Source organism: Cannabis sativa, chromosome 8 (genome assembly GCF_029168945.1).
Source record: "Cannabis sativa cultivar Pink pepper isolate KNU-18-1 chromosome 8, ASM2916894v1, whole genome shotgun sequence".
In the NCBI taxonomy this organism is placed as follows: domain Eukaryota; kingdom Viridiplantae; phylum Streptophyta; class Magnoliopsida; order Rosales; family Cannabaceae; genus Cannabis; species Cannabis sativa.
The window spans coordinates 15,595,666-15,609,080 of NC_083608.1; the positions used below are offsets into that span (position 1 = coordinate 15,595,666).

General features: G+C 31.6%; 2 protein-coding genes across 2 annotated transcripts; both read right to left on the reverse strand.

Moving 5' to 3' along the window:
* Positions 1-583: 583 nt before the first annotated feature.
* Positions 584-5,302, reverse strand: LOC115698935 (receptor-like protein 48). Its single transcript, XM_030626137.2, has 2 exons — positions 2,620-5,302; positions 584-895 (listed from the first exon to the last, which is right to left on the reverse strand). The coding sequence occupies exon 1, from the start codon at positions 5,267-5,269 to the stop codon at positions 2,633-2,635; it is 2,637 nt and encodes an 878-aa protein (XP_030481997.2). The 5' UTR covers positions 5,270-5,302; the 3' UTR covers positions 584-895; positions 2,620-2,632.
* A 2,593-nt stretch (positions 5,303-7,895) lies between these two features.
* Positions 7,896-9,955, reverse strand: LOC115700935 (B3 domain-containing transcription factor VRN1). Its single transcript, XM_030628615.2, has 3 exons — positions 9,655-9,955; positions 8,564-9,322; positions 7,896-8,470 (listed from the first exon to the last, which is right to left on the reverse strand). The coding sequence occupies exons 1-3, from the start codon at positions 9,790-9,792 to the stop codon at positions 8,162-8,164; spliced, it is 1,206 nt and encodes a 401-aa protein (XP_030484475.2). The 5' UTR covers positions 9,793-9,955; the 3' UTR covers positions 7,896-8,161.
* Positions 9,956-13,415: the final 3,460 nt, after the last annotated feature.

Genomic DNA, 13,415 nt, shown 5'->3' on the forward strand with positions numbered 1-13,415 from the left:
AACTATCACAGAAGAGTTTTATGGGAGAATTATCATATTGATGATTTGACTAGAAAAATGAAAACCAAATTTAAGCCTCTTAAGCTTTATAGTCAAAGAAAATGAGACTTCATATGAAATTCTGTGGAAGTTGATCCTCTAAACCAACTCTTTATCTAACTCACCTAAACCAACTAACTTAATTAACTTTCTGTTATGTTAGTTAATTAGTTAGAGGGTCAAGAACAAGGGGTGTACTCGGGTTGATAGAGAGAAAACTGTGACTGTTTTCTCTGGTGTGTGTCGAGTACCAATAGAGTTGTGATTGCTCTGGTTCTTGTAATTGTATTGATGCTCTCTTATTCACATATTAATGAAGAATTAGTGATGTTTTTCAGCTGGAGTATGGCCAGGGATCATGTTGATCTCTAGGACCGGAACCAGGATAAAATCTTGTGTTGTTCTTTGATTGATTTCTAGTTTGATTCATTGGGTTGATTAATTGGTTTATGTTCATTATTATTGTCCAAATTGTGAGTTTATTGCAGGTTTTATGATTGAATCCTCAAAGTTATTTCTGCTGGAATTACAACAAATTCCAATAACCAATTCTGCATTGTAAAGCTAGATCAATCTATTAAATCATGTAGACACAAAAGTTTCAAGTCATTTCTTATTAAGGAGGTACTAAGCAAGAAAACATCAATGAAAACAACAGCAAAGTAAACCATTATATCCCTATTATCTTAAATTAAAAAAAAAAAAAAAAAAAAAAAGGGAAAGGCTGAAGGCTAAAGGCCACCAAAATAGAAAATTAAACAAAGGAAGGTTCTCTCCCACATGATTATGTCCTCAACAAAATCACAGGCAGCCAAGTATGAAGACACAATCTTTTTATCCAAGCAAGCAATAATAGCTGCAATTATAAATTTCATAAATTAGCCAAAATACAGAAACTAATATATACTCAAATCATATTTAAAATTAATTTATTGTTCACATTCATCTTAGTATATGAAATTACTTCATTTTAAGATCTTGTTGGAGGTTATGAGGTCCTTAGTCACAGGTCTACTTTATTTAACCTTAACCGTCTCTGATTACACATGTTAAATCTTGTTGATGTTAATAATAAGACTAATACATTCATTTTGAAGGCTATACACTTATTGAAGTTACATTAACATCATTCTCCAAATTCTCCCAAGAGTATCCTAATTATATACAAATTTACTAGAGCATCAAATCTCTCATGAAATCAAATTATATACTGATTTATCTATTGCTTAATTACTGTGCTAGAAATACATACCGGTATATTAAGTAGCTTAATTATAAACTCCACACAAGAATTTCCCTCTTCACAAAACAATAATCAAATGATTATAACTACCTTTCTCTTAATAATACTTAATCAAATTACTACCCGACTAATTAAAGATACAAATCAAATCAAACAATAAGGAAAATACAACTAGCAACTACTTCTTATTACTTGTGGCCTATTCCAATGCCTGAACGTGTTAGCTATATAATATAGAGATAGAATGGTTCATAGACAATTATTTGAAAGCCTTTCATTTCAAATTAATAATATAACTTTTACCATTTTTTTTTAATTGAGACTTCTACAAAATAAAATTAAATATAGAGAAATTATGTATTAGTACAAGTATAAGAAATGAAAAATAAATAAAAATAAAAATATAATATCTATAAATTGTTCACAAGTTACACGTGACCATGTGATCATGGTCCTTTGTAATTGACTAAAATTTATAGACAAGTTATTAATTTTTTTTGAAATAATATTAATTTCATAGAATTAAATATGTAGTATTCTAGCAAAGGATTTTGAAAAAAGGTAATGAATATTTGTTCCAAAAAAAAAAATATTGGATATGGTTTTCTAAAAAATGTTTGAAATATGTAACTTTATATTGCGTTGTTCTTTCCTGTAATGATATATGTATTGTATACTCATAAATTACACACAAAGACACTCACACATATGGTAAACTTGCTCGACAACAACATAATTATAATAATCATAAGCTAATAAATGAATTGAAATGGTAAAGATTACTCTATTTTACTTATAGAGAATGAGCTAAAAACAAAGAAGTCATCAAATTAAAACTGGTGTTTGGATAAAAAAAAATAAGAAGTCTTTTTTTTTTATTATTTTAAGATTTTTATAAGAAAAACTTGGAAGCTATTTTTAAAAATTAAAATAACTTACATAACTCTTAATTTACTCAGAAACTATTTTTTTAATGATAGTTACCCAAATAATAAAAATAAAGAATTTTTTTATTTTTACACTTTAAAACAATTTTTTTTTTTTTTACATTTTTACGGAATTCTATATAGAATTCTCTATTGCAACTAACACTATAACTTAAATTGCAACAAAAAAATCGTATAGAAACATTTATTGCAACTAGCACTGCAATCACTTTAGAAATCCAAACAGTAAGTTTAAAACATTAAATTAAATATATATATATATATTTATATATATAATAATTCCCCTAAAAATAAATCAATGTCTACTTATTTTATATTTCTATTTATAAACAAAACTAAAAATTTTAGCAAAATGGAAATATATAGAAAAAGGAACAATTGACTTCTTACCAACAACTATTGCTTAGCCTCTGATCATCATCTCTCTCAGTCTTGTTCTAGAGAAGTAAATCAACCATGCCAGTCGCGTCCTTGGGATCACTATCTCCCCAAGAGAGACTCCAATAACAAACCCGCTAACAAGTCCCGCCAAAACAAAATTCCAATCAATTTCAATTGGAGAATCAGAATCAACATTTTTATTTAAAGCAGATGGTGGTGGGAGCATCATGTTTTCACATTTCTTCAATAATGGTTCACCACACAGTCCTTGATTACCCTCAAATGAGTTTTCAAACGTCTGGAATTGGTTCCCTCGCGGTATAAGACCAGTGAGATTGTTATAAGACACATCAAACTTTTGGAGAAAGTTTAGTTCAGCTAGTTGCTGAGGGATCTGTCCTGACAGTTGGTTTTGAGAGAGGTCTAAGGATTCCAGTTCTGTTAATGTCCCCAACGATGGTGGAATGTGACCGCTGAGCGCATTGTTTGAAAGGTTGAGCGAGTAGAGAGCCTTTAAGATTCCAATGGATTGAGGAATCTGACCACTGAATTTGTTGCTTGATAAATCAATCACTGCTAGATTTGTTGGGATTTTCCCATAATGTGTTGCCACACTTTTCAACACAAATGTTGTTGAATAATCATATTCACTGAGCTCATAATTAAAACTCAAGGTGTCATTTTCCCATGCATTCATATATGTCAAATTGCTGAGCTTGAAATCTTTCATAGCATTCCAAATGAGCATATATTCATGTGGCAATGCCCCTGTGAAATAATTGTGAGACACATCAATAATTTGCAGCCTTGGAAACTCAGTAGTAGTGCTTTGAGGTTTTCTTATAACTCCATGAAATTTGTTTGCCCTTAGCATAACAACTTTTAATAGAGGAAAGCTCCCCAACCAAGTGGGGAAGACATCACTAATTTGATTGAAAGAGAAATCAAGATATTCAAGATTCATACAAGTTGAGATTGGTGGTCGAAGTTTTCCTTGAAAATGATTGTGACTAAAATCCACCATACTCAACTCGCTTTCCTGCTGACATTCAAGGGGAATTGTGCCATGAAAAGAGTTATTTCTCAAATTCAAAGCAATTAGGGAGTCATTATTGATCAAACTGCCTAAACAAGATGGAAATTCGCCACTGAAATTGTTACTTGACAAATCAAGGACTGCAATTGAAGTCAAATTGCATATAGACATGGGAATTTCACCACTTAGATTATTGTTAGAGACATCGTAATGTTTGATAGATGATGGTGGAATCGGTAGTTGTCCTTGCAACGAATTATCTTGCATTTCTAACAAATGTAAACTAGACCAAGGTAGCTTGATTGTGTGGTTATGAAATCCTGTTATCCAATTATTGGATAAATGTATCGCTTCCAAGGTTTGAATACTCATCAGATTTTGGGGAATTTGACCAACTATATTATTATATGAAAGATCCAACTCTACAAGATTAGTTTGATGGCCAATAAATTTGGGAAACTTGCTTAAGTTGCAATGAGCAAACGCTAGAGAATAAAATTTTGGAAGTGTGGTGTTAGGATCTATTTTTGTTTCATCAATGAGTAAGGAAATCATATTGTTGCCTAGATCAAGGTCACTGAGTTTTCTCAGTTTAAGAAAAGAATCTAGCTGCAATGGACCACTTAAAATGTTTTCCCCCAGAGAGAGACTCTCAAGATCACTGAGTTTGGACAATGATGGTGGAACTGAACCACTCAAACTGTTTGAAGAAAATCCCATATACGATAATTCACTGAGATTTCCAAACCAAGAAGGGATTGGCCCAGAAATTCGATTGCTTGTTATTTTTATAAAGGAAAGTTGTGTGAGATTTCGGAAAGAAGATGGGATGTAACCTGTGAAATCATTCTCTTTGAGGTTTAACAAATTGAGTTGGGTTAATTTACCAAGTGAAGGTGGAATAGGCCCATACAATCCACAACCCCCTAGACTAAGATGTGTCAAAGAGGTCAAATTTGTTAAAGACTCACCTAATTCATAGGCAATGTGGACAGTTGTTAGGAAAAGAGAATCCAAATCAGTTAAGTTTTGGAATATGCTTTTAGAATTGGGATTGATTTTCAAAAGATACACAAGCACTGGATCTTTTCCACCAACATTATATGACAAGTCAAGATAAATTAACTTAGACAAAAGTGAAATTTCAGAAGGAATCTCACCTTGGAAGTAAGAAGAACCCAAGTGAAGATATAGCAACTTCGAAAGTGTGCCTATGGCAGTAGGAATCGGAGAGAAAGTGAAGTTATTATAACCAAGATCAAGCATTTGGAGATGAACAAGGTGAAAGAGAGTGCTGTTGGAGTTGATAGAGCCGTAGAGACAAGAACCATCGAGGTAAAGACTAATGACATGACCAGTTACCATGTCACATTCAACACCATCCCATAAACAACAATCGGTACCATTTGATCCCCATGTTGATGTCGTTGGATGGAGATGATAGTGATCAGGTCTAAGCCGACAATCTATTTCATAGCTTTGATTGAAATGGATCAAAGCATTCCTCTCTTTCTCATGACAAGAAGGTTGCATAGAATTAGCAAAAGGATGATGAAAGAGTAGGAGAATATGAAGCAATACATTAAGCTTTAAAAGCATCATAACTAATAAGGAAAGAGCCATAGTATATAGTACTAGTTCTAACTTAGTTGTTTATGATGAATTGGTAGCTATTCCCTTCCTTTATGTATAGGCAGAAATAATATTGATATGTTATCTCCATTTAGTCAAATTTTTGGCGTGTACAGTACATGATTGGCGGGGCTGATTATTACATGAATATTATTAAGTCTTCACCACATGCATTGAATGAACCAATTCGATCGTATTTACCACGTCGAAGCTACGACAAAAATGTACAGTTGTGCATGCATGACTCATTCGTCATTTCCTCTCATTAAAACTATAGCTCCTAATTAAGATTTTTGTTGCAAAGATTACTCCTTTTATGTACAATATAATGAAAAGGCATCTTTTAGACTTTTAGGGTGTGTTTGGAAGTAACTTTGTAATTGGTAAGGTAATTACTAGGGTGGTAATTACACAGTCTAATAATTACACTATATTTTAAAATGCAATGTGTGTTTGGATATGAGGTGGTAATTACATATGAATTCCTAATATCTTGTTTGGCAAAATAGTTAGTAATTATATGGGAAAATAATATTTTTTTAGTAGCTAATGTTTAATATGGAAAGTTTTTAGTAATTACACAGTGTAATTACATTCAATTCTCATGGGGGGCCGGCCTTGAGAATTGGAGAGTGTAATTAGAACCCCTCAATTACTTCCAATTACACAGTTACACTGTAATTACATGGTCACACAAACATGTCAAATTGTGTAATTACCTCTAATTACACACAAATCCAATTATATTGTGGCTTTCCAAACGCTTAGGGCCCGTTTGGCACAGCTTTTAAAAAAACTAAAAGCTGCTTTTTGAAAAAGTTGTGATAAAAGTGTGTTTGATAAACAGTGAAAAACAGCTTTTTGAAGAATTTTTGGAAAGCCTGCAGCTAAAAGCTAAAGCTGCTCCAACCCAACTTTAGAAAAAGTTATTTTGATTAAAAGACTATAATAATTTTTTTATACGTACTAAAACCATATTTACTTATTTATTACGTATTAAAAAAAATTAAATAAACTAATTATAATAAAATAAATAATTATTAAATCTCTTTTTTTAAAAAAGAAAAATAATTTATATTTTATTTTATTGTTAACAAACAACATCCACTTACAATTTTTCTTATATACTTGAGTTTCTATGTTTTTTTTTACATTTGATAAAACATAATAAAAAAATACTTTAAATAATTTTTATCAAATGCATATAAATTTCTATTTAAAAAAAATTAAAAATATATATAAAAAAAAATATTATATAAAATAAGTTTTTACATATTTGTCATTATAATAAACTAGATTATAACATTATCATTATCATTATAATAGATCTTAACAACTCACAGTACTTTGAAATTTATAATTTACCAAACACTCAGCTCAGCTTTTTTCTACAGTACCTGAAGCTGCTTTTTCTCACAGCACAGCTACAACTGTTTTTTCCCACAACACAGTTGTGTCAAACTGGCCCTTAGAGTACGAAGGCAAATTTGATTTTAATATCACATGGATAAGATTTAGGAGGGCAAAATATTACTTAGTTGGCATTTATAGCTCAATTTTCAAAAAGAAAATATTTTTTAATATAACTAACTTTAAGATAATTTTTAACACGAACAGATATAGAAAATATAATTGGTTTTGTCATAACATCTCTAGATCATATTATTATTAAGTTTTATTTTGACAAAAAAATCAGTTTAGGGTCCTATTTGTACAATTTTAGAAAATAAATGATTCATTTTGTCATTTAACAAAATAGAAAGTCCAATTGGTAATTTTTACAAAATACAGGGTCTAAAATGATATTTATCCTACTTAATTTAATTCTACGAAATTGAATGTTTACATGTTAGTAACCTCTGCTATTACAGATCAACAAAAATGTCACTATGGTTACAATAAAAATGTAATCATTAAATAACCACTCATGTATATATATATTTTCTCAAACTTTTATACCATACATTAGTAATTTTACATTATATATTAGGTTATCTAAAAGAGAAATGCTAAAATCATATAAATGTGTCATATTGTTGTTAGTATAATTAAATATCGAGTTTCACATAATTTTAATTTAATAACTATAAAATATTACTAACTATTTACAAGATGTCACGTATGGATGATCTAGTCACTGCTGATGTCTAATAGCAACATAAACTCACGTAAAATTGTTATAAAGCTTTAACATATTTAATAAATCAATAGGAAAAAAAAAACATGTTATGATGTAGTACATTAGTTTATTTCTTTAAAAATAAAAGTAAAAGTCTATTATAAAGCAACATATTGTGATTGCTCCGAGTTGAGATTATTTTCCTGACTTCGAAATGTCATATACATATACGTGGTATTTAATTTTTTTTTTTTTTTTAAAAAAAATAACTTCATTCATAACAGTAACATTACCCACTTAATTTAAAGGAATAGAAATGTAATAATAAGAATAAAAATAAGAATAGAATAAATTTAAAATTTATAAAAAAAAATTATTAAATTTTTTATTAAAATAGTCTTTTTTTTCATTTTAAAATAAAAGTCATTCTACCAAAATGGTCAAAAAAATCATTCTATTAGACATTCTAATACTTTAATATGCAACTAAACATAAAAATAAAATAAAAATTATTTCCTTTCCATTCCATTTCATTACTTCCAACCAAACGTCACCTAGTGTTTTTTTGGTCCTGCCCAAAAATTTACAATAACAAGCCAGAACTACAAGCACTATAGAAAGGGTACATCCGTTTTACAAAATATAAATTCAGATAGCAAGGTAGAACATTATCTATCTAAAACAAACAAGTTAAAAACTAGTACATGCATCATCCTAATGTCAATGTATAACTAAGCTAAGAGTACTAATTAGTATTCTGATCTTCACACAAACAAAACACACTCTTGTTTAAGTCCTTTTCTCCATTGGCCCTCTCTAGCATAATAAATCCAAACTTTCAGCACAATATTTTCTCCCTTCTCTACCAACTCAAACACACAAACATCTCCTTCTTTTAAATTATTGTCCATTGCAAATTTACTCCATCCATAGCTTAGTTCCCTACAAGAGGGCTGATCACGTCGCGGAAGGCACTGTATGCGCCACTTCTGTGTCTCGTTGCCATGAACAACAAGATGAACAAATCCACAACACTGGTTCATATTCTTCTGAGTATACATTGCAGGCACATGCTGTTCAAGTCAAGAGGAACAAAAAGTTTAGTACAAAAAAGTAACCAAATAGAAGAAAATCCAAAGCGAACATGTATTGTTTGTTAACCTTACCACAGACTTATGTAGAGTATTTTTCTTCCTCAGGATGACCATGAAAGAAGGATTTTCATATTCACGCATGCTGGCAATAGTGGCTGCTTTCTCAGTTTCCTTGGATATCTTATAATAGGAATTTGGATTAGTAACAGGGAAACCTCTTGGAAGAATCAGATTTGTATTTTCTTCATGGTTTAGGAAAAAGTTCTCTTCTTTTTCCATTTTAGCTGAGCTTCTAGGAACATTGGCATAACCCGATTGTTCCACCGGTGTCTCCTCTTCTGTTTTAACAGCTCGACTAGCTTTTGTACAATCAATGGAAGCTGCATTAGTTCTGAAAATCTTATTAGACCGCTCAGTTTTCGGGTTAGACAAAGGGGTTTGAACTCTCTTGAAAACTTGCTTGTCTCCAAGTTTGTTGACAATTCTTGTTTTGGAAGAAGAGTGAGGAAGTTGAAGGTGGATCTCATTATCAAGATTAGGATCCACAAAGTTGCTACTCAGATCATTCAGGGGAATGGGATAGTCAATTTCAGTAAAAGTGTTGTTCAATATACAAACATGGAATTTTGATTCTCCTCCATATCTAAATATCAAGAGATTTCCATAAGAGATGGAATAGAAGTTGACAAATTCCTGCCAACCATGTTTGAACCAAATCTTATTGTCAACTTTCTCTAATCTCACTTCCCAAAACTGACCACTTGGAACTATAAGCTTGGCAACTGCAAACAGTTCATTGCCTAATTTCTTTGTAAACTTTGTTGGGAGCATCTTCAAGTGCCAAACAAAGAAACAAGAATTAGACTTTCTTTGGTCAAATTTACACACATTATCAAGATAATACACCACTCTTGGAAGTTAAGACTGTTTGGGAACTAATATTCCTATTTATAAGAGCACAATTAATTGATCTGTGTTTTGCGTATAGTTGAAGGAAAAAGCTTTATTTACCTAACAACGAACTAGTTATGAAGAACACATATATGTAAACATACAACTAATATTGAGAGATTTTCAAACCAAGATGCTTCACAAAATAGAGAAAAGAACCAAACCTGGAGAAATAAAGAGAATAAAAACAGAGAGTGAAAACACAAGAATACCATTTTATGTTGGTTGGCATAGTGGGAGTGAAGCATTAAGGTGAAGAAATGGAGCGGTTGTTCTGGCAGAGGAGCGGTTGTTCGGCGGTGTAAAATAGTCGGAGATGGAAGGTGGGTCGTCGGACGATTCGGATTCATGATTCGGGTTTTGAAGTTAGATGAAGAAACTATAAGTATAGCATTGGATTATTCGTATAGAGAGATTTGCATTGGAAAATGGAAGAAGGAACTTCTGCACTCGCATTAATTAGTACGTCAGATGATAGACCATGAGGTTGGGTGGACTCCAACCCGATTACACGGATAATAATAAAGTTATATGAAGGTTACTTCTATATACATTATCACAAAGAGATATTAGGCACTAATGGTGGAAGACTCGATATTTAGTTGAACTAATAGCAATATTAACATATAAAAGGGTACTAAGTACCACTAATGGTATTTTTATTGTTATGCATGATCACATGGTATTTTTTTTTTTTTTTAACAATGAACTTTCATTGAATATAATCAGAGTTTAGTACATCATAGAGAAATGGAGGAAAATCATCCATCTAAACTAATTCGCCATCCACCCTGAGTGCACGAACTGCTAACTCATGTGCAGCCATATTGGCCGAACGACGAACATGAATTAGAGATGCCTCAGGAAAATTGGATAGTAAACTAGCAATATCATCTAAAATAGAGCCAAATTCATTACAGAAGGAAGCTCTTCTAGAAAAAGCTGAAATCAAAACTAAGCAATCAGTTTCAAACGAACTAATAGGTAACCCAATAGTAAGAGTCCAATCCAAAGCCACCATTAAAGCTACAGCTTCTGCTTCCATGGCTGTAAAAGTCCCTACAAAACCATAAAAAACAGCTAATAAGGACATTATACTAAAAGAATTATTCCTTTAAAATAAGTTAATAATAATAAAATAACCTATTAATACTAAAACTATCATAATATTATTGGTCATAAATTCTATAGGGTTATAGAATAAGGTTAAGAGAATCCTATTGATAATATCATTTACTCAGCCCCTAAGGCTGAGGAAATGAGCTCTGTTTAAAATAACCTTTTACACTCATACCTCAACAACTATTAAATTATTGATGCTTGAACATACTGAACCTTAAATGACTTATTCAATGAAAGTGATAAAAAAGTAATAAGATTACATATAAAAGTTTAACATCACAATTAATTCCAAAAGTAAGAAATACTGACCGAATAAAGACTTTAAAAGACAAGCCACCACTCCACCTGTGGTATTGCATATAATAGCACCAATACCTATAGAATTAGTATGCTTATCAATTGATGCATCAACATTGAGTTTAAATTGTCCCATAGGAGGAGTAACCCAACTCGAGGTAGAAGTGCACGTATTCCCTCGTTGAATGTTAATATTTTTCCGACTTGCACTAAATTCAGCATGAAGTTTATGAATTCGTGAGACAACAACTGTAGGTGAAAATTGCTCCCGGCCATGAACAATCTGTGTACGCTCACTCCAAACATACCAAGCGGCAACTAAAAATAATTCAAATTCACCCTGAGATAGCACTTCAGACGCCAAAAGAATAGTTTGTTGGAAGGAAGTTTCCAAAGAGAAATTTTTTAGGAAACTAAAATTAAGTAGCTTCTAAACCTTTCTAAAACCCCGGCACCAAAAGACAGCATGCCCATTAGACTCATTGCTAAAGCCACAAATGAGACAATTGGAATGAGGAAGGATAGATCGTTTTTGGAGCCCTTTTGAAGTCGGAAGTATCTCATGAAAACCTCGCCAATTGCAATTTAATACTTTGTTTGGTAAATGGAGCTTCCAAAATTTTTTCCACCAGATTGAAAATTCATCCTTAGAAGGAGAAGTAGCAGACAAATTTAACTGAGAAGCCACATAATATCCACTTTTAACAGAATAAGAACCATCTACCGTGTAGTGCCACATCCAAGAGTCTTCTTTAGGAAATTTGCAAAGAGGTATGGAACCAATACATTGTTGATCAGCTTCATTAAACAAAACTCGTAATAAATCCACATTCCACCCTATCCTCGTCTCTGCCATAAGATCTTTGACCAACAAATTAGAATGTGAATGATTGAAAGAGGTAGGCTTAAATGAAAAAGGTCGGGGCAGCCAAGGATCTTGAAACACAAGAATGGTGTCACCAGTTCCAACCTTTTTACGTAACCCTTTTATAAGAAGTTCTCTTCCCCAAATGATGCTCTTCCATATATAACTAGGAGATCTTCCTACTGGAATCATATAATTCATAGATAAAAGAAATAAAATTATTATAGATCGAAAATACCAAAAAAATAACAACTATAAAGTAAAATTATTAGTTTGAAAAAGGGTTACATTAACAACTTAATAATAATAATAAGAGAATAAGGTAGAAAGTAAATTATATAGAAAAATGGTTCAGAAGATATTACTAAAAATGAATTAATCGAATACCTGAAGCATCCAAAAAGGAGGTATGGTGATAATATTTAGCCTTATAAACTTGAGCTGGAAGCGAGTCAGGTCGATTAAGAATTCGCCAAGCTTGCGCAACTAAAAGTGCCTGATTATGATGGACAAAAGATCTAAAACATAGCCCACATTTTTGTTTAGGATAACAGAGCTTATGCCAAGCTAACCAATGCATCTTCTTTTTATGAACCGAAGAGCTCCACCAATACCGAGCCATTAGTGATTCCAATTCATCACAACTCTTAATTGGAATTTGGAAACATGACATTACATATGTAGGTATAGCTTGAATTACTGCTTTAAGTAGTACCTCTCTACCACCATAAGAAAAGAGCTTGTTTTCCCAAGAATTAAGTCGCGACCATACTTTCTCCTTTATATTACTGAACAGTCGTTGTTTATTTTGTCCACTTAGCATTGGTAATCCTAAATATTTCTCTATAGCCTCAGTCACTTGCATTTGAAAAGTTTCCACATACAGAGATTGCAGATCTTCTGGAGTATTTGGGGAGAAGTACAATTGGGACTTAGTGAAATTTATAAGCTGCAACAATTAAGAAATAATCTATAATTATCCATTGAAAAATACTAATGCATTATGAAAGAAATGAATATACATAAATAAGGGAAAGAAGAACGAGAGTTGTTTATGCCTAATTTTTAATTTTATAAATCATATTGAGAGTAAGGTTGTATTGAATAGCACAAAAAGTATGCAGTTATCTGTCCTTTTACACAAAATTTACTCCACTACCATGGCCCTAGCTTATCATCTCTATTATATTATTCCTTAGTGTTGCAGTTACAGATCTAAAATTCTTAAACTGAAGTAGGAATAAAACAAAGAACCAAAACATATATTAGCATCTATACAACATGTGATATATCCAAAGGAGAAACTAATTGTATGTTTATTGATTACTTTCCACTAATCATATATTCATGTATCTGATTTTCTGATGAACAAAAAGTACAAACACACTTGCAACAAAATTCCCAATTACTAAAATTGTCAAAGAATAAATGAAGTGAAGAACAAATAATATCATCAGGGTCACTATATCAGAACTACTAAAGAAAAATATAATTGAACTGGACCATTTATGAAAATTCTATATAATTCTTCCTAGTCTAAATGGGGCAGACCTAGGAACAAAACAAAAGAGGAAAGTCAAGAGAGAGGGAATAAATTATGTCCAATAAGTTAATCCTTTAAAATCAGAGAAGGCCATGCTGAAAATGGAACCGCGGAAACAAGGAAGCTACCCTAAAAGACAAGCTATG

What these genes read in the sequence shown, in the direction of transcription:
- LOC115698935 (XM_030626137.2), bottom strand. Translation starts at nt 5,269, where the DNA reads ATGGCTCTTTCCTTATTAGTTATGATGCTTTTAAAGCTTAATGTATTG.
- LOC115700935 (XM_030628615.2), bottom strand. Translation starts at nt 9,792, where the DNA reads ATGAATCCGAATCGTCCGACGACCCACCTTCCATCTCCGACTATTTTA. An exon ending in ATGCCAACCAACATAAAATG is followed by an intron (nt 9,323 to 9,654) that starts GTATTCTTGTGT and finishes TGGCACTTGAAG; the next exon opens with ATGCTCCCAACAAAGTTTAC. An exon ending in ATACTCTACATAAGTCTGTG is followed by an intron (nt 8,471 to 8,563) that starts GTAAGGTTAACA and finishes TGACTTGAACAG; the next exon opens with CATGTGCCTGCAATGTATAC.